General features: G+C 39.6%; 1 protein-coding gene and 1 long non-coding RNA gene across 4 annotated transcripts in view; one reads left to right on the top strand and one right to left on the bottom strand.

The window, feature by feature from the left end:
• LOC117026186 (uncharacterized) overlaps positions 1-2,093 on the bottom strand; it is a 34,562-nt gene extending 32,469 nt beyond the window's left edge. The window contains exon 1 of the long non-coding RNA XR_004423715.1: positions 1,967-2,093. This is a non-coding gene — a long non-coding RNA (uncharacterized LOC117026186). The remainder of the gene's footprint in view (positions 1-1,966) is intronic.
• Positions 714-21,594, top strand: part of MAP3K20 (mitogen-activated protein kinase kinase kinase 20) — a 161,779-nt gene continuing 140,898 nt past the window's right edge. Inside the window, exons 1-2 of one of the 3 annotated variants that reach the window (XM_033112750.1) lie at positions 714-1,323; positions 13,576-13,768. In XM_033112750.1, the coding sequence (XP_032968641.1) occupies positions 13,610-13,768 (159 nt within the window). In that variant the 5' untranslated portion in view covers positions 714-1,323; positions 13,576-13,609. Of the gene's footprint in view, positions 1,324-13,243; positions 13,415-13,575; positions 13,769-21,594 lie in introns of those variants that run through there. The other 2 variants (XM_033112752.1, XM_033112751.1) reach the window with 2 other exon arrangements.

Genomic DNA, 21,594 nt, shown 5'->3' with positions numbered 1-21,594 from the left:
CTACCTGTTTTTCCTCCCATGACCTCACGTCAGCAGGAAGCCAACTTCCACTCCACATGTCCCTATTTCTGTCAATGACAGCATCGTTCTTTCAGTCATCCCGGTGTGAAATCGTGGCAGCATCTGGGACTCTTTCCTTCTTGTCTTCCACATCTAATAGGTTACCAATTTCTTGGCTTCCTGAAACATGTCTCTCAATTCAATTCCTTCTTTTCTAATTCTATTTTGTACACTCTCGTTCAAGGCCTCACGATCTCATTTCTAGGTAGTGACAATATGTCCAACTCATGCTGCTTCCCAGTTTGGCCCTGGCAACCATCCTACAACCGTGTGGACTGCGCGCGTGCTCTCTCTCTCTCAATAACCATTAAAATAAAAACGCAAAGACCTATTTGATCCTTTTGGTTCTAGCTTTCCACGTCTCCCCAGCGTCCATAGATGACAACATCCAAACTCAACCCCCTGAATAATGTTGCCCATACCTTTGCAACCTCGTCTCACTTTTCCTCCACAGAACCATCCCTTCCAATCAACAATTACTTTTCTTCTCGATACCTAGTTCCACCTTTTGCTCACACGTGGAACGAATTCTAGCGTCCTCATCTGAATTCAGCTTTGTTAAAATCACCAACCAGGGCAGCAGACCCTCCTCAAATTCCGTAGGTATCTACCGATGGTTCCCCTGAGGCAGCCTTCAGCCCTATATCCTCAGAAATATCTTTCCAGGTCTGTCCCCTTCCTAACTAGATAATTAAGTCCCGCAAGGCCACAAAGCAGCCTCCTATCCCTTGTATTTCCTGCGCCTATTTCACAGGAAATGTTTCTTGATAAGGACTGAGTTGACGGGATAGGTGGTGGTAACTTGCTAAAAAGATGTGAAGGTACAAAGGGTTGCAGAGGCACAGGTCCCCCTCCGCGTGCCCACACAATAGGGCAGGTGGCCCCCGCTGAGCGACCACCGGCGGCGGCCGGCGGCCTGACGGGTTCCAGGGCGTCGGGAGCAATGGTGCCCCTCAGGGTGCAGGTCCGGGAGTCCCAGGCGCCGCCCCACGCCGGCTGGCCCCCGCGTCTGCGCTGCGGCCGGGCCCCGGGCGTACGGGCAGGCCCGGTCGTTCCGCGCTCGGAGGTAGGTGGTGCTGTTGCCGTGACTGTCTTCCTCATTGGCGCGGGACGCAGAGGCGGAATGTTCAACTCCTGACTCTGGCGGAAGCGTGGAAGCCGCGCGAGCCGCTGTCCTCTCGACCCCCCGCCGCCGCTCCTGCCCTCGCCGCGCGCGGGGCCTGTGCGCCCCCGGCTGCTTCTCGCGCCCGGCCCGGGAGCCAGGTAAGGGCCGGCCAGAGGCCGCGGAGGGAGAGGCTGCGAGGGAGGCCCGCCGCGCTTGCGAGCCGTCCGGGCGTCTCGGGGCCGAGGCCCAGCTGGGGTCGGGGCCCGGGAGCCCAGCCGGCCGTCCAGAGCCACATTGGGTTCCCCTTCCCGAACTGGGGCCCGCCCGGGCGGCGGCGGCCGGAGCGAGCGTCCCGGGCTCCCACGGGGTTGGCGCCTGATCTCAGCCGTGGCTCGGCCACGAGCGGCTCGGGAAGTTCGGGCCGGTCCCACGCAGAAGTTGGCACCAGAAAGAGCGGGGCGCAGCCCGGAGCGTCCCCGGCTTTCTCAGCCCTGGGAGCGCGGCGCAGGCTCGGGGCGCCTCCGGGACCGCCGCTTCCCCCCCGAACGCGGAGCCCCCGCCCACCGAGCCCACGACCCCAGGAGAGCAGCTCCGGAGCGCCGGCCTCGCAATGGGTGACCGGGCCACCTCTCGGGAGGCAAACGCGAGTCTCCCAAATCAGGGCAGGGTGCAGGGTACTTCCCAGCGTGCGAGGGGGACCGTGAACTTCTGCTTTTCTGCAGGGCCGGGCGCGAGGGCTCCCACCCTGCCCTCGTCATCGGGGAGCTCGCGCCCACCCGCACCCCCAGCATCCCCTTTTACCTGCCACGGGAGCCGAGGGTCTCCCCTTTGCCGACCCTGTGGCGTCCACGGGCTCGTGGGCTCTGAGACCAGCAACAGGCCCGGACGGAAATGCCAAGGCCGCCGCCTCACCTCGCTTGCTCCTGACAGCTTGCAGAAAAACTTTAATGCAAAACTGGCGAGATGATATCGAATTGCCAAAAAAAAGAAAAGAAAAGGAGGGGGCAATCATTGTTAGAGTGCTGAAAATGTATGTTTCTGATGCGGCTGATGCGCCTTGAGACCGTCTTCAAAAGCACTGTTTATGGAGAACTTAATTACTATTTTTGTTAGTTTCTTTAATAATGAAAGCAACACCATTTAGTGGCTCATTCCAAGTGATACTGCAATAAGCAGCTCTCTCAGCAATAATGTTGTATTAGAATCGACTTACAATTAATTCGAGGATATTTGAGCTGATTGTTAAAGTATATTCATATTTTAAACTTAAAGCTGTTCTAGGAGAGCCTTCTTGCTTTCCTGAACTCGGTTGAATTGAACAGCCAGGATTCATGGATCCAAATCTACAACACATTTAAAGACAAAAATAAACAGGTGATTCAAGACAATTAACGTCTTCTTTGTAATAGGCCCATCTCCACAGCGACATTTCATGGTTTTTGATTTTCAAAAAAATAATGTGATGGCGCATTTTAATTATGATTTTGGTCATTTGTAGAGCCTTTGTTTTAAAGCCCTGCTACAATAGTGAGGGATTTGGGAGATTGTAAATGCATATGAATTCAGTTTGTTTGGAAAGAGGGAATTAAGATAAAGAAAAGTGGTCTTTTAGAGCAATGCATACTGTTTATTTTACTCTTAAACAACTTAATTACTACTGTAACTTTTTGGGAGTTTTTTTTTAATTGGAAAATACTGTTTAAATCAAAGTTTTAGTGCTAATAATTCTAGAGTAAATGACCATAATGTAATGGCAAGCATATTTTTTTCTTGTACAAGAAAGCAAATAGGTGGTTGATCTCCTTTTTTTTAATCTGTTAGGGAACACGTAAGGACATATTAAAGAGAGGGAGGCAGGGGGAGACAGAGAGAGAGAGAGAGAGAGAGAGAGAGAGAGAGAGAGAGAGAGAGAGATAGGGAGGGAGGGAGGGAGGAGGAAGAGAGAGAGAGAAAAATAACCAAATATTAAGCACAAGGATTTGGATCTAAAAATGGATGGTTAAAGATCTTGGGAACCAAGGGACCTTCTTGCCAAATAAGGAAACTTGGCAAGCTGCGCTGTGTATTTTAAATTAGCACAAGAGTGAGTGTTATTGGCAATATATTGGCTGAGTGCCTATCTGGAATGAGCAGTGAAACTGACTGATAGGGCTACAAAATTATAAACAGAGTTATGAGGGGCGTGGAGTGAATAACCTAGTCATCAGAGAAAACACTGGAGAAATTACAATGATGTTTCATGAAAAGAGGTCAGATGCAGAATGAAGTTATTAGTGTGGATTGAAAGAGAAAAATGGACAGTTGATTTTTAAAAAATTAATAGATTCAGAGAAAAGAGGAGAGAATCAATGAGTTTAAAAAAAAACACCAGGAAAAGGTGTTTTTGGCGATATAATACTTCTTGGAATAAGATAGCCTTGTATCTGTATCCAGAGATGTTGGAAATAGAAATCAATTTGGATCATTTGTTTTCCATTTTATTTTACCCAGGACAGATTGATAGGGAGGGTGTCTTTTCTATCTAAATAATAGGAACAGCTTAGGCACCTTTTGGTCTTACTGCAGGGAAGATTTAGGTTACTTCTTTTGTGGCTATTAACCTTGGCCCGCTACACACAAATAAGCAGAGTTCCAGCTGTGACCAGAAGTACCTGTGAAGGAAAGAGAGCTATAAATGCTAGAGTTTAGATTGGTTTGACTGATACATGGGTGCTTTTGTGTCAGACCCTCCTATGGACAGCTGAAGCATCGATTATGCCCTAATAGCAGTTAAATAATCCCGACAAAGTAGAAGATTCTGTGAGAACAAAGCAGCCACACATTTGACACCGTAACCCAGCATCACAATTGCTAATAGGAAATGAAAGCCTCAGATTGAACTTCAGGTGGATGGTAAGGAATCCAGTAATGACTGTAATATTAATTTAAAAAAGAGTCTGTTTAAAGGGAATAAAAGGCACATTAGAAGGAGGAAGAAGAAGAATGATATGGTGGAAAAAATGATATGACTTTGAAGTCAGAACTGAGTTTGAATCCCGTTTGTGTCACTTACAAGTTAGGTAGTTGGCTTGGGCTACTTTCATGCCCTTTATCCTCAGTTTCCTCACATGTAAATTGGGGATAGTAAAACCTGCTTTATAAGCATGAGACAGCACATGGAAATGCTTGGACCAGTGCCTGAAACTTCAGCTGCCATAACTGAATAATAGAGAAGGGTGTTTTTCCACTTTCTCAAGTTATACACAGAGAAAGCTGCCTGGCTCACCTGTACCCAGCTAAGGCTTGCCCTTGGTAGCCTGCCCTCTTCCCAGATCATGCTTCCAGGTGGATGTCGGGCTAGGAGGTTTTCATGGCTACTTAGCCTGCTTTGAATATAAGGATTTCTAAAGCAGCCTTGTGTACCTCCGTGTTTATAGACAGCTTTGTAATGTTTTCAAGGGAGAATCTGAAAATTAATGCATTTAAATACCTATATGAGAAATTTGAAGAGTTGAGGATTTGCATGAATAGGGGAAGATTATGATATAGAGATGAAAACCAAAATCATTTTTACAGCTGATTTTGAGCACAGCTTATCTCCAGGGACCACCATCCTTCTTTCTGGACTTCTCTGGATTTCCATATAGGAAAACCAAAGAGAGAAGGCAAGAATTGCTGTCTAAAAGTCATGGAGTAAAACTTAGCTTATTAAACTTTTCTACCAAAGTGGGAGACCTGTAAATAGAGCCATAAATACCCCCCATGTAAGAAAGCACTTTCTTTAAAATGCTTTATTGAATCCTGAAAATTCATGTGAATTTTACATTCTCTTCTGTACTGTTTGACTTTATTGAACAAGCCAATACAAATAGTTACTAAGCATATTTATTCTCCCAGATCTTAAAATCGGTGCTGTAGGATGTGTGTTTATTCATACACCTGCACAGTGCAGAAGTGGGTACTCCTATGGGAATACCCACGTTTGAGGAGTGTGGACCTACTTCTGATAAATGGTACTGCACCATTAAGCTTCCCAGCCCAGCCCACTGCATGGGGTAATGCAGTTCCATTGTGCTGAGACTAGTAAGACAAACTAAAAGAAATGAAAAGAAGAGCTTTCATTTCCTGTGGTTTTCAAGGTGAAAAGACCTCTTCGCCTTGCCTTTGAAGGAGAGGAGAAGGGAGAGGATAGTTGTAGGATAAAAATCTGGGATGTGGCTATCACCTTCCCAGCCAGTTTGGGAGGAGAAATTTGGGAGGATGACCCAGTCATCTCTGATATTTCCATCACTGGTGTTAATCATTGTGCTCTTCTATGAGATCAAGGGGCTCCTCTTAGTGTCAGGTTCGTGACTGTACCCCTAAGAAGAGAAGGGAGACTATCCGTACTTTACAGTAGGGTAATTAGTCATACTTTTCTCAAAAGGTTGGAGTGGATCTTAAAAAACATTCGTTCTGTCGTCTTAGCTGATCCAGGAGTCTCCTACTGCACATGCCTACTTCCCGTTGAACACCTTCGGTGATGGGGAACTCACTACTCAACAGGGTGGCATATTTTCTTGGTCGGCAACTCGAATAACCGGGAATTCTTTCTGTAGCTTTCGTTCACAGATGGCTTTTCCTCTGGATCAGCGATACATAATTTCCAGTCTTCGTTTGGTCTTCTCTAGTTTTAATATCCCCATTCCCTTCCATCTTACATCAAAGTCACCAGTTGTAACTCTCATATTGACCTTTCTCAGGGAACATTCATTCTAGGTAATTAGTCCAAAATTGTACCTGTTTGTTAGCAGCCAGAATGGTCAGGTACTTTCTGTTTGATAGGAAACAGTTCAAGGGTAGAAATAGGAGCTGAGTAGCAGCAAGATCTAGGGGTGCGGGGGCCTGCTGACTGACGAAAGCCTTGTTTACTCATGAGCAGCTGCTTTCTATCCCCCCCCCACCCCCAAACCCCTGTGAATTCCTCTTCTAGCCAATCCGTAGAAATATGGCCTATCAGGGCTTCTGTATTTTATTCAAATGCTGAATTTCTGTTCCTCCTGCCTCTAGTCATTCAACACAAGCAGTCAGTGTCATGGATTGTGCCTACGTCTCATTGCCTGGTTGGGCTTCTGTTTGCGCAGACACATTTCCACAGTGTTTCTGTGGCATAAGTGTCCCTTCCCACTACGTTCCTGTTCTTCCTATATTTTGCCCCTGGCAAGGAAGTGTGTTATGGAAGTCTATTTTGCATTAATTGAAATATTAAAGTATGACTAAGAATGTTTCATTTAACTAGTTCATTTTTCTTTTAACCCTTGCTTTACTAGGGAGTTATGCTATGTTTACTAGGGAGTTAAACTCCCTTGCATATGGGAGTTTGTATGGTAAAGCATAGAGAAAAAAATGAAACAATGGCCATTCTATCGTTTTAGACTTTTAAAGTCGGCTTCTCTCCAGTATCTGTGACCGAAGATCCTATTCACTGAGCCCAACCTATTCTTTACAAAATGTGCTATTTTTCTCTGGTGGCAACCTTCGAGGAAGGAAGATCTATAGTAGACACTACAGATATCAGTACCAGTTAGTTAGTTCAATTCATATACCTCGTCTCCTCTAGCTAGTCGGTAGATCTTATCTTTTTCAGTGATTTAAAAACAAAAACATAGTAGAACAACTGTCCTGTTCAGGAATAGAATCTTTGCATCTTTAACCTTGGTATTATGAACACCAAACCAGAGCTTTCCCCATTTTTTTTTTTTGAAAATAAGACTTGTAGGAAAAAAAACAACCTACAGAACCGTAATCCAAGTGGAATTGTTTTAATACACATGATTATAAAGTACATTTTTATTAGTTGATTCACTCATCTATGTTAAGGACACTAAAATAATACCAGTATAAATTAAGTATTAGGGCAGCAAGCTTGGCAAAAGAATCTGAGGACTGTTTTCTAAAAGTTTTTTTTTTTTTTTTTTTTTTTGGTCATGCTCAGGTCCTGGTAAAATTAGTTTTTCTTTCTGTGTTGCATTAAAAATAAACGTGTAACTTAGTTTTGTGAAGAAGGAAAGGGGAAAGTGTAAATTAGGGTTGCAAAAATAGGAAGGATCTGAATTCAGAAATAATAGGCTCCTATAAACCTGAAAGATAGAAAAGTCCAGAAAAAAATCCCAAAGGCCTATTTTCTAATAAAGTGAATCCTTTTATAAAGTACTTTTAATTTTTTCCAGAAAAAAATCCCAAAGGCCTATTTTCTAATAAAGTGAATCCTTTTATAAAGTACTTTTAATTTTTTAAACTTTTGATTGCAGTACTTAATGAACCTGTTTGCAGTTTCCTGAGTCCATTTGCTGTGCAGTAGATAAGATCTAAAAGATGACAGTGGCCACCACAGGAAGTAGGTGTCCTCGAAGTCCCTGCCAAAGTGAGTGCCATCATTGAAGAAATAGGTCCTAGAAACTCTAGTATCTAAAACTTTCAACAAAAAAAAAAGTATTGTCTTTTAATAATTTAAATATTCTCCTTAGGGGAGAAAAATGTTTAAAAGAAAATTATAATTACTAGTAAGATAGATCTGGCAAAAATGGCCAAAACTACCCTGTTTCCCCGAAAATAAGACCTAGCCGGACCGTCAGCTCTAATGCGTCTTTGGAGCAAAAATTAATGTAAGACCTGGACTTATTTTACTAGTAGTATATAAGACCCGGTCTTATCTAACATAAGACCGGATCTTATGTTAATTGTGGCTCCAAAAGATGCGTTAGAGCTGATGGTCTGGCTAGGTCTTATGTTTGGGGAAAAACGGTAATAGCAGAGGAGTGAGAAAAAATACACAAAGAAACACAGATAAAAAGGATTTAGGAACCAGTAGTACATTTGTCTATTAATAAGTGCTTTGCAAAACTAATGGAGATATAATATAAAGCCGTTCTGAAAACAGGAGAGGAAAACTGTTGAAGAAATCCTACCCGACTACAAAGACTAAAGAAGTAGATGGCTGCATGTGGTATTAAGACTTATGAAAGTAATTAGACAGCCCTAATCTCCATTTATGGAGTGTTGTATGCCATGTGCTGGGCACTAGGCAAAGCCCTTTCACAGCATCAACTATGCACAGTGGGTATTATTGCCACTGAGAAAACAGGTCAGAGAAGCACAGTGGCTTGTCCGAGGTCTAACAGCTGGTAAGTTCAGATTTGCTATTACATCTCTCCACCTGGGGCCTTTCCCCAGGTCCATGCTGCTTCTGTGTTGAAATATCTGTTATTTGGAAGTAAGATTTATCAAAGAAAAAATAAAATAAAATAAAAAAAGATTTCTCAAAGAAGCCAAATAATACTGTGCAAACTTGGTAACCTTTGGACTATCAATTTTGAGACATTTGACAATAGAAGGGAAAGGATTTATAATTTTTTTATTTACTGGTTCTGGAAATGCCATGATCTGAGAAAAAGTGATTGGTTCAAGGTTACTGAGAGGTAGAGGCAGAGTTGAAACTCACATCTATCTAATTCTAAACCTTGCTTTTTGTTGTTCTTTATGTTTGAACTTTGGCGGGCTGTTTTTTGTTTTATTTTGTTTTTAATTCAGGGCAAAAGTCCATTTTTTTGGACTGGAAACCTATGCTTTCAGCAATTTAGTTAATAGTTAATTTTGTTTTAATTTTAAGAAAATTAAAAACATTTTTTTTTTAGATTGTCTTACTAGTCAAGTACTCAAATGATTGGATCCAACCACCAAGTTAGTTATTTTCAACATTTTCAGAGTTGTTATACACTATTAGGCTTTCATTTTTGTGATATCCCTGTTCTAACTTACCCTTCAGTGTTGTGTGGTAGATACTTACTAATATTTATAACAGCTTTGAGAGTGTATAAAACAAAAGTTAGAATACTACAAAATCAGGCCTGGGAATTGTTGCATGGAGAAAAATTGCCTTGTTTAAAAGCAATTATTTTAACATGGTGGTATGAGAACATCATTTGATCGAGGATACTATGTAAATACATTTATATAGATGACGCTTTTTATTAAATTCTGGTGTATTCACTGGAAAACATTGAAAAAATAAACATACTTTGATCAGGTAGCAGTCTTCCCCACGATGCTCTAAGTATGATTAATCAGCAACTCAGATTTTTCATCCTTCTGGTCATAGGTTGATCCTCTTAGAATAACAATTTTAAAGTTAAAGGAGAGAAAGCTCAAGGGGAAAAATAAATATATGTGGTCTGTCACTCATGCAAATGGCAATAGGAATCTCACCCAGGCTTTATAGCTAAACCCATGATGCTTTGCCCAGCTCACGGAAGTTAAAACCTGTACTTTTATACCCAGAATTGTTAGTCTCTTTGGTAATCGGATGGGACTTCATTTTGTATGGTCTCAATAAAAACGTTCCCATAATTACATTAGTAGTTTGATTCATACACGGCCAGGTTCCAAATGGCAGGATGTATCACAAAATGAGTAACAGTGATTCTGGGAAGAACATGACTAGTTGTCTCATCTGAAAGGATGAAGATCCTGTGCTTTCATAGGCCCGCCTTCCTCTGGCACCGTAGGCCAGTTTCAAATGTGGCTGATCCTACTACTCATCCATATTCCCTGGACCTACTCCGCCCCAGGGGGTCTTTTTGATTTATTCATACTGATCTCATCTTGGCTCAGATTTCTTCATTGGTTTTGAAAAGGATTTCCCCACCTCCTCTCCTCCTCTTTTTCCTCCTCTCCTTTGGACTCCAAGACACCCAATCCTGGTGGTCCCAAACATACTCTTTTCAGTCTTCCAAGAAGCCTCAGCAGCAGTTTCCAAATCAGGGTTTGCTTTACAATCTTCTTGGGGGCACATGTAAAAACTGCAGATCTCAGATTTTACTTAATCTGGTTGGACTCTTTCCAACTGCAAAAGGTATAATGGACAAGTAGCCAGAAACTATATATTCATTTATTTGTTTATTCAACAAATATTTTTGAATGGAAAAGTGTGCATGGCTGTGTCCTAGGTGCTGAAGAACCAGATGAAAATAGAAATGACTTTTGCCTTTAGGGAATTTATAGTCTGGTGGGAACTAAGTGGAAAAGATGAATGGATGAAGAAAGGTATTATGGCACAGAAGGAGAATTTAATTCTGCTCGTCAGGCTCAAAGGAGCTGGTCCTAGACAGGAGTTTGTTTTAGCAAAACAGGACTTTTTCTAAGCCTGTGCAAAGCAAAGGTATGGAGATAGGAGAGAGATCAGCATGGACAGGGAACTGCCAGTCGTTCCTCCTGTGTGTATGGGGAATGAGAAGACAAGAAGTAAAAGTGGCTATAAGTGGGAAAGAGAACACAAGAGAATGTCCCAGAATTAAAAGACGTGCGTTACAGAGTTCCTTGAGTGCCCTACCCATGAATGAAAAAGACTCACCCCCAAGTAAATGCTTTTAATTTCAAGATTCCAGGAATGAATACGAGATCCTAAAAGCTTTCAGAAAGGAAACGATATGTAAAAAGGATTAGTAAGTAACCAGAGTAGCACCAGACTGCTCTACAGCCACATTAGGATCTAGAAGACTATGAAGTAATACTTTCAAAATTATAAGCAAAATTATTGCCTGGCTAGCATTGCACATCCAGCCTGGCTACCAATCAAGACATTTTAAGAGACACAGATTCTCCAAAAAAAAATTATATTCTGGGTACTGTCTTCAGGTAGCTAATGGGAGATGTGCACTGTCCACATTAGAAAGGAAACCAAGAGATAGAAGCTGGAAGATCCAAGGACAGGAGTTCTCACAGAGGACCATGTGGAGGGAATTCTTAGGAGGATGGGGAAGAGAAGTCCTAGTGCAAGGCAGGCGTAGAGAGCAACCCTCCAGCCAGAGTGAATCAAGGTGAAGGGTACAGGAGGATTGTCTCCAAGAAAAAAATAGAACCCCTCCCTCCAAAATTTCCCTGATTTTTTACTTTATGAAAGTAGTTTTGTGTTTCTTGGGAGAGTTTGGTGAGGTTAATAAGTGTTAGGTGTGTAAAAAGCTCAGCAAACAGCAAAAACTAGAACAGAGCAACTACTAATAACTAGGAGAAACAAAAAGTTATCTAAGAAAGGAAACATCATGGACTCCTACGGAGCACTCCTGTAGATAATATTACTTTGTTAGACTGTAAAGCCTGAATATTAGCTGTTACAGTACAGTTGGGAGCTGGGGGGATTTAGCAAGTGTGACATATTTGTATGCAAGAAGGTAAAGGGTGGTATATGAAAACCAAATCCTTATCTTCCACAGGGAGAAGTTAATAGATAATATCTAAAATGGAACAATCAAAAAATAGCAATATAAACACATTTTTTAGAACTATGGAGGTGAATACCAGAAGAAAATGCTAAAGGAGTTGAAATTAGTTCCCTCTAGAGAGAGAATTGAGTAGGGGAGCGGTGGGGCAGGGAAGTTCCATTTTTCTTATAAGCCTGTAGTTCTATTTTTTTATATTGTGATAAAAATAATGATTAATAAAAATATACAACTAGTATCTGTAACATGGAGCGAATCTTGCAAGTGGTGTTTTGCATTTTGTGTGACAAACTTTTTAGCTTGGGTACCTACCTTTGACTTTTGGCGCAATCCTAAATTTTAGCTGCACTTTCTTCTTTTCTATGATTAACTGAATAAGAATTGAAGCAAAAGTTAGTAAGGTAAATTGTTGACTCAAATATGTGTTTGCTCTGTATTTGGATACTATGGCGTTCCCCACCCCCCCGCCCCCCGTATTTTTAGGTAGACTCTAAGCTACCTCACTGCCCTATCTCTTGCCTTCTCCTCAAAGTAGGGCAGAGTTTGGTTTCACATAAGAAATCTTCAGTGACCTGATGTTCCTAAAATGAGATTGCTCGTCAGCTGCGCAGTACGATCTCTGCACTGACTGTTTGCATCACTCAGAAAAGCTTCGAGTTGTTTGTAAAGAAATTTTGTCAATTTACGTAGATACAAACTGTCCCTCAACCTTTTTATTCTGAAAACAATCGAACCCCACAGAAAAGTGAGAAGAGTCCTGAAACGCCTATGTAACTTTCACTGAGATTTGTCAGTTCTTAAATTTTGCAACATTTGCTTTCTCTCTACACACACACACTTTTTGAGGGTGAGGGGAATTTGAACCATTTTACATTAATTTGTAGATACCATACCTGAATGTGTCTCCCCATATGTCTCTCAAGAACAGGATATCCTCATAAAAAACCAAAATACCATTATTTGCCATGGATAATTTCATGTTAGCTAATATATAGTTAATATTCAGATTTTCCTAAAATCCCAACAATACCTTCTGTAGATTCTTTTTGATGCAGAATCCAGTCAGTAACCATGCATTGCATTTAGTCATATTTCTTTAAATCCTCCTCATGCTGGAAGTTTTCCTGCTTTTTAAAAAAATCTTTCATGACATTAACAATGACAAGGAACCTAGGTCAGTTGTTTTGGAGAACAGCCTGTAGTTAGGAATTTGTCTCTTTGCTCCCTCATTATAAGATTCTGGTTTACAATTTTGGCAAGAATATGTGTATAAACTTTTTTTATCCACCTGCTTTTTTATGGTGGTTCAGAATTTTAGTCTGTTTTCTTCTGTGTGTGTTTTTGTTGTGTTTTTCCTGCTAATCTGTGGTTTGACATGGGGTATGAAGGATGTCCACTTACCTGGGGAATAGTGAAGCACCTTCGACTGCAGAAAATATCTCTATAACAAGCTCTGGAAGGGAAATCTGTTCCTCTGGAAACAAGCATAATATTTTTTAAAAGAATATTCCTGGCAGAGTCCTTTGGATGACTTAACATATTGTAATCAAGGGCAAATTTTCTACTCTTTAATTAAGTTTCTGCTGCAGTATACAGTCCAGGGAGCCACTTCAGAAAACACTTGGCCCGTTTTTCTATCATCCCTAAACTGAACGTTTTCTCCTTTTGGAATCTGAATGTGTGTTTAGTTTGCGGCATTTTGGCTCTCTCGCGCCAAGATGCTCGGTTGCTTAGGTTATGTATATTTTGTGTGAAGTGAGCGCAACGTGGGGAGGTGGCGTGCCTCAGATGCCAGAAGAGCTATGCAAGCTTGCTGTTGAAAGCATGCTTCCCGTTTGTCAGGGCTTCATGATAGCAGACCTGGTGACACAGTAGCCTTTAGGCAGAGCTCCTCTGGATGTGTGCAGGCAGTGCTGCTACAGGTTTTGTCGCGGGGGAAATCTGAGCCATTTCTCTGTGGACAGCTGTGTTTCAGAGTCTGGGCAGGTTGCTGTTGAATTTTGCACGGGCTGCCAGGGTAAGTGTTTTCATTTTGATTTGTTTATAGTCGTGGTTTTCCTTTCCCTGAGTCATCGAGGTTCTTTCTGGAAGTTTCACCGGACTCGTTATACGTTGTCTAAAGTGGGATTCAATCTAACATATTTGTAATCCAACTTTTCTTTTTCTTTCTGTCTGCAGATTTTGTGGAAGTATACTACTTTGTCATTATGCAATGTCGTCTCTCGGCACCTCCTTTGTGCAAATTAAATTTGATGACTTGCAGTTTTTTGAAAACTGCGGTGGAGGAAGTTTCGGGAGTGTTTATCGAGCCAAATGGATATCACAGGACAAGGAGGTGGCTGTGAAGAAGCTACTCAAAATAGAGAAAGAGGTAAGGTCTGTCCCCACGCTCAGAAATGGTCACAATAGCACTTACGTAAGCTTTTCAATCCCAAGTCAGAGGTCACAGGCTGCCAGGGACCTAGCAGTGCCTTTGGGGCTGATGCACGAGGCCGTTTCCCAATTTCCATGCCAGGAGCCCCATAAATAGAAAGTATGGCCATGTGTGCTTTAGAGTTGAAGTCTACTAGGGGTCATCCGAACTGAGAGGATTTCTTTCCATGGCATGAAAGACCGAATGTTCTGTGAGCTCTCCTCTAGGGGTAAGATTTCAGACCTTTCCTTTACCCTAGGTCAGCCAAAAGGGGTCAGCAAAGAGTACTGTGTCAAGTTTTCATCCCCTTTCCATTTTTCTGTCTGTGAATTCGTGGTCATTAGTTGTTGTCTTTTAAAAAATAAAAAGCACTTCCTACTGAACTATAAGGAATACCAGCTTCTTGGATTTCACTTGCGCTTGAAGCCAAAAATTATGGACTTTGTTTAATAAAGAATGAACAGATGCTAGACTGAGCAGCCCTGCTGGCAAAATCAGAAAAGGGTGTTTGTTAGCTTTCAGTCTGGGATTTATGCTGGTCTTAGTCAAGTGCAAAACTCATAGGCCCTTCTTTTTACTTAGGAATGGGATACAACATCACCCCCAAGTTCAGTTTCGTACCTGGCAAATAAAGCTAATTGTGCAGCTGACCTGCAGGGGCTCCGTGGCATTGATAACTTTTAATAGCTCCCCTCTGGAGCTTGTTTTGGTCATTTCTATTTATGTCCTGTTTTGGCTAATTATTATTCTTTTCAGTATCTTTTTAAAGTGAACTTTTCCATAAATATCTTCTAATCTCTTTGAATGATTTCAGTTTTTTCATTAATTGCTCCCAGTGAACCATCGCAATTGATTAGAAAAGGAAACCCAATGGCAGCCCTTCGTGGCATCTCCTGCCAGCAGTGCTGTGCAATTGTGTCATCACCAGCTGTGTTTCCAGTTGTTGAAGTCAGGTCAGAGGCCTGAGATACCGCTCGGCCTTGGAGTATCTGTAGGTTGTGGAAAGCTTAGGAAGTAATAGCTTTTAAAGCCAGTATGTGCACAAAACAGAAGGGTACTATACAGAGAAAGTTTCCTCCTCATTTCTTGATCAACACATTTTAATAATAGCCAAATAATGAAACAATTTCTTACTCTGGACTGAACCTGCTTCTTTTATCTAGCAAACTCTTAAAGCCTTTATAGGCAAGCAATATTATATCCTTTTTACAAAGAGAAATAGAGCTTTGAGAAATTTTTGAGCCTGCCCTAGGAAGAGCAAGGGAAATCCAGGAGATCAGACACTCTGTTCTTTCTTTTTTTTTTTTTTTAACTCTGAGACCTCTGGTTGACCAGGTAAGAATAGAAAATAAACCAATTCCATCATATTTTAGCTAAAGAAGTATGTGCTAATATTTTTAAATATTAGGTCATGCAACTTCAGTACAATGAATATGTTCTTATATGATTGTTGGAAGTGAGACTATGAAACATGAATCAGATTTTGGTAAGAAAACAATAATTGCAACCCATTCACTCTACCCCCACCCCTACTTAATACCTTTTTTACCATCTTCGAGAGCCAGGAAAATGACATAGGAAAGCAGAGGGGTGAAAGCAGAGTAGGCATTTAACCTGAGTGGGTATGGTGCAGAAATTGAGTGGATTACAGTAAACTGCAGGAGCATAAGTCATAAATTTCTAAGTAGAGAAAACAGAAACTTCGTTTCTGCTTTGGGGCTTCATTTAGTCAGTGATTGTTAGTGATAGAGACATGGTAAATAACTGCAAAGCAATATTGCATCCCCATACTTACTGAATCAACATGAGTTTAAGATGTAGGAAATTTTGGCTCGGGGTTGGCAGTTATTGGAAAGGAAATAAGCATTTCTTGTATAAATTTTTGTTGTACTTTAGGAACTGTGTATTGGCTTGCTGGCTAGGTGTTTTCTAAGTGGTAAGATAAAGGTGATAAGCTCTGGATTCTCTTTTAATTTATAGATTCAATCCTATGTCACTTGGTCATTTTTGCCAATGAGTTTTAGAAACAATGGGGCATTTAATAATATGTTTGTAGATCACTCGTGTAAGTCTTTAAGAATGACCTGGTATCTGATTCAATATATGTTTTATACACTTAGTGAAAGATAAAATATATACCAAACTCTTTAACTTTGCTTATATGAGAGGATAGAGGAAGACTATTTATTTTCACCTTATTTGTAGCCTCTAGTTTAGTTAGTATGTGTTACTTTCCTCTGCTTTAGTGAGTGTGTATTACTTGTCTAATTTAGAAAAAAATAAGGAAAAATGGCATTTATTTAAAATCTTGATAGTTCTTATAAACTTTATTTTTAAAAAACTTTTACACCTAGAGAAAAACTGTAAGAACAGTACCATGAACTCTAGTATATCCTTTCCCTAAAATCACCATTTATTAACATTTTGCAACATTCGCTTTCTCTCTGTATAGTATGTTTTTGATTTATATGTATTCATATGTATTTTATTACTTTTGCTGAACCATGAGAGAAAATTGCGCGTGCTGTGTATCTTTATTCTTAAATACTTTAGCATATTCCAAGAATACAATCACAATACAACTACTAAATTCAGAAAATTTAACATTGATCCAGTAATATTACCTGTTGTACAGTCTATATTCAAATTTTGTTACTTGTTCCAATGATGGCTTTTTATGGCAGTTTTTTCCCAGCCCAGGATCTAATCCAGGATCACGTATTGCATTTAGTAGATGTATCTGTTTAGTCTGCTTTAATCTGTAACAGTTTCTCTGCCTTTCTTTGTCTTTTAAACTTTGACATTTTTAAAGAGTGCAGGAAAGTTTTGTAGAATGTCCCTCATTTGGGGTTCATCTGATTCTCCCTCCTTCTTGCCTAGTTTAAGGTTATGTAGTTTTGGTAGGAATTCTGCATAGGTCATGTGTCCTTGGTGTATTTTAATGAGACACCCACGTTGTCAATTTGTCCCGTATTTGTGATATTAATTTTCAACACATTAAGGGGGCTCACCCAATTTGTTCACAGTGAAAATCTATTTTCCCATAGTAATTAATAATTAAGCTGTTGGTAGACACTTTGAAATTATGTAAATATCTTCCCTCAACAAATATTACCCAATGTTATTAGCATCCATTGGTGATTCTTGTTTGAATCAAATACTATTATGACAGTTACTGTGTAGAAAGCAAAAAGTTCTAGCATAAGTGTGTCTTCCTTTCTTCGTTCCTTCCTTTACTTATTTATTCATCCATTTATTCATTTATTTATTATTTCATTGTAGACTAATGGATTCCTTTTCATTCAAAATATTATGGTCCACTTGATATTTTCCGACTTTTTAATTTTTGACAATCTGGTGAAAATAAATTGTATTTAACAATGGGGAAAAATGTTACGGTTCAGTATTATTGGTTTTCACTTTCATGCTTAAATTGTCCCCAGTTTAACAAGTAAGAGCACCTTCAAGTTGGCCTCTGTGCCCTTTTGATATGTCTTCATCATTATTTTTTAGCATTTCCTTTCTGACACAAAAAGCTGTTCCAGTATCATCTAGTTTCTGCCCCATTCCTGGAGTCAGTCATTTATTTAAGAAGCCCTGATTCAGGGTACATGATTTGGGAATGTGATATTTAGAAACTAAGATTAGGATATGAGGTTTGCTTATTGTAGTCTAAAAAGAAAAAAAAAAAGAGCCTTTGTTCTTTTGAGAGAAAGAATGGGTATGGATAAATTTTATTAATGGAAGCATTTAATTTAAAATTTAATATCATACATCTGGTCCTGTTAGGAATGTAAATTGGTAAACGTTTTGGAGAAGAGTTGAGCAAAACGTATAAAAAAGTCTTAAAATATTTACTTCCTTTGAGTCAGAAATTTTACTTCTGGGACTTTATTGTAGGAAGTAGGAAATAATCAGAGATGTGTAGAAAGATGGATATAATAGGCTTTTCATCTTAGATGTATAATGGTGAAGAATTAGAAACAACCCAAGTGTGCTACAACAAATTATCTTTTAAATTATGGTACATCACACACACACACACACACACACACACACACACACACACAACACACTCCATATTGGGAGATGATGGTTGTGTTAATTCACTCAATAGTGAGAATCCTTTCGCAACAAATACATATTTTAAAATCATCGTGTTGTATACTCTAAATATGTTACAATTTTATTTGTCAATTATACCTCAATAAAGCTGAAAAAATTATGCTACATTTGTATAATGGAATTCCATTGCATTTGGAAGAATATTTAAAGAGCTGGGAAAATACTCCCAATATACTCTTAAGTGGTAAAAAAAAGTTACAAAACATTTTAACATGATGCTAAGTATCTGCTTGGTGTCTGTATGGTGTTTTTATTTTTCTTATATTTGCCATATTTTTCAATGATGATCTCATGTTTCTTTTTTCCCCCAACATTTTATTATGAAAATTTTCAAAAATAAAAAAAGTCGAAAGGATTTTGTAGTGAACATCTGTATATCTACCATCTAGGGTCTGTCATTAACGTAAATACTTGGTTTAGCACATATCTATCCAGCTATGTATCCTTTTATCTCCATCAATCCACATTGATGCATTTCAGACTAAATTACAGGTATCAAAACATTTCCCATTAAATTTCCTTAAAGCATGCATATTCTTATCAGAGGTTAGTATGTGTTTACAGTTTTTTTTTCTTTTGCCATACAATGAAATGCACATATCACTAAGTTTTGACAAATGTGAACATTGTGTGACCTTTATATTTACTTATATAATCAGAAAATGCTCAATTAAAAAAAAATTATAGCTCCAGTAATCTATGGCACTTTCTAAGGATATTCGAGTTGAGTTTTATAAACCTCTTTAATATGTCACAAATCACTAATTTTCCAGTCTCACTATGTGCCTCTAAAATGTTTAGTTTTTCATCACTTTTCCATAGCATAGAGCTATAGAATTTTCAGTGCTGTAGAATTTTCAGTGGTAATTTAGCTTGTTTGTGTTAATTGCAGTTACTTACAGTGCACTACTTATTTTTGTTTAAAAACGAAAGTTTTCAACAGGAAAAAAATATATGATCTTAAGGATGTATAGGTAAGAGAAGAAACCATTATGGCATCTTTTTGGTCCAGTGCAGTTGAGCTGAGATCCAACCTAATTGCATAGGCAGAAATTGAAGCCCAGGGGTGGGGCAGATAAGCAAGGACCTTGTGGATGGATCAGTGTCCTCTATCCAGTTCCTGCGGACTCAGAGGAGAACAGCCCCCACACAACAAGGGGTTCATCAGCTTCACAACGTGGCTTTTAGAAAGGGTTGATGAGAACAGCTGCATTTCACTCTTGGAGTATATTTCATGATGTGTTGAATGAGACATGTCTGTCTGTACGTGGTGTTTTTTTCTGTCTGAGAGATGGGAACCTGGAAGCATTTGTGTTAACATGAGATTTGTTGATATTCAACTGATAGTAGGAAACTAGGTTTAAGTACAAGATATGAAAGAAAGACGATTCCTTTTTATTTCCCTGAAAAGAAGCAGAATCCTCTATAGGTGAAATGAGACCTTTTCTTCACTTGTCTGCCTTTTACAAGGCACCACTCCCTTTATTTCAGAAAATTGTTTTTCCTTCCAAATTTGACTGTTGTAGAAATGTTGAAAGCCATAGAAATTCAAGTTTCAAAACTGTCTCACATTGTAAATATTTATAGATAAAGAGAGAAGAGCAAAAGGTCAAAAGTAGTCATAAGAACAGGAGCTATCGAGGAGAAAGCAGTGTACAAGTAAGAGCAAATAAAAATAACTTCTGAGTCCACCTTTACATTTCCCCCTTTACTGATTCTAGAATATTCATTCACAAAATGTTCTTTGAAGAGCCATCTTATATTTTAAATATTGATATATTTTGACAGCCCTTGGACTTTTAACTTCTCTAAATGATATTTGTATTTGCAAAGAGTTGTATGATAATTATATAACCAATTCTATGTTAAATTTATCACGTTAATCTTGCATTTAATCATCTTTCATATTGTAAATATAGATTTTTATTTACTGATGTTTCCCTTTTTTAGATCATTCTGTTACTTTTACTCTTTTTTGAAAGAATTATTCTATTCGCATTAGTTTGATTAAAAGTGATTTTAAAACTATGTAATCAGGTAACTAAAAAAGAACAGGAGCTATCAATAATTTTTTTTATAAAGGGGGAATATCCATGTGAAATAAAAAAATCAGTCTTAATATTGACACAGAACTCAAAGAACTAAAAATAAAAGTTTTTATTATACAGTCTTTATCAACATGACAGCATTTAGTGCTTCATAGGAGAGGTAATGTTATCACTTTATTGGTTCATAGGAGACCCTTTTTCCTCTTCTTTGTAGTTCTATAACTAACTTTTTATTAATGAATTATTTGCTTTAATTGCAGGATTGCTATTTTAACATTTCCCCCCTCCCTGAACATAATAAAGATGAATAATACCACATTTACTTTCTTTATAAATCCTCTCAGTATTTAAATACATTGGAGGGACCAGTACAAACAAAAATGAAATATCTTGGATACTTGATAGCTGCCATTGAATTCTGGCATAGTTTCTATGATAATTTTTCCCAAGTGGTACTCAAGAATGACCACTTGGTATGTTTAAGCATCAAGAGGGCGGACTTAAGCCTACTACAGCTGACATTTTAAGTGTCCTTTCAAATGTCCATACTATGCTCCTATTGCCTAACTAGTTTGTAACAGCATCTCCACATACCTAGTCCCTTCCCCTTTGCTCAGGAGTCCCTTCATGAGTTATGTAGGACAACCCCATTCAAAATTGTTCTCTCTGCAATCAGAATTCACCCATTCTGGATTCTATTCCTTAGGTCAGTGGTTCTCCAAGTGTGGCCCCTGGACCAGTAGCCTCAAGCATCACCTGGGAACTTGTTAAGCATGCAGATTATTGTGCCTCACCCCGCACCTTCTGAGTCTGAAACTCTGGTGTGTGGGGCCTAGCAATCTGTGCTGTGACAAGCTTTCCAGATGTTTCTGATGGCCCCAAGAGTTTGAGGACCACTGCTTTAGGTCATACCTAGCCGATCATATGTCAAATACAGGTGGTCACTATGTTAACTTCAGTTTGGAATTTTAGGCACCTTGTCAAGCTGGTGGTGGCAAGAGTATTGTTAGAGGCTTTGTAGACCCTTAAATTCACTGTATTCAGGTGGCCACTTGTGCATAGCCCTGCCTGCCAGTGTCCCTGAGCGTGAAGAACTAAAGGTTGATTTGTGAATGGCAAACATACACGAAGCCTCAGGCAAATGCCTTCCCATCCCAAGCCTTCCTTCCCAACTCTGGTTATTATCTGTCTTTCGTTTTCTGATCCGAATTCCCCACTCCTGTTCAACTGCTCTTCTGCCCTACTTTCCCATTCTGTAACCTTGTTCACATTCTTTCCTTCACCTGTGACACCTTTGTCGTCTCTGCCCAGGCAGATCCCACTCCTTCTTCAGCTTTAACGTCTTCCTTCTCTGTGAAACATTCTCAGTTCCCAGGAGCATAATGGTTCTCCTTTTCTTTCTGAATTTATACCAGTTAGCTACCCGTACCACTAATTTGATGTGTGATGAAAACTGCCTTATGACTCTAGCATTACTGTAAGCTCTTGCCACTTAACTTTTCATGGGAATGTGACTTCTCCTCTGAAAAGTGGGGCTAATAACAGAACCTGCATCATAGGATTGTTGAGGGGATTAAATGAAATAACATGTAAAACATCTAGAAAAGTGCT

Source organism: Rhinolophus ferrumequinum, chromosome 8 (genome assembly GCF_004115265.2).
Source record: "Rhinolophus ferrumequinum isolate MPI-CBG mRhiFer1 chromosome 8, mRhiFer1_v1.p, whole genome shotgun sequence".
NCBI lineage: Eukaryota > Metazoa > Chordata > Mammalia > Chiroptera > Rhinolophidae > Rhinolophus > Rhinolophus ferrumequinum.
This window is presented reverse-complemented; position numbering and strand designations above follow the sequence as displayed.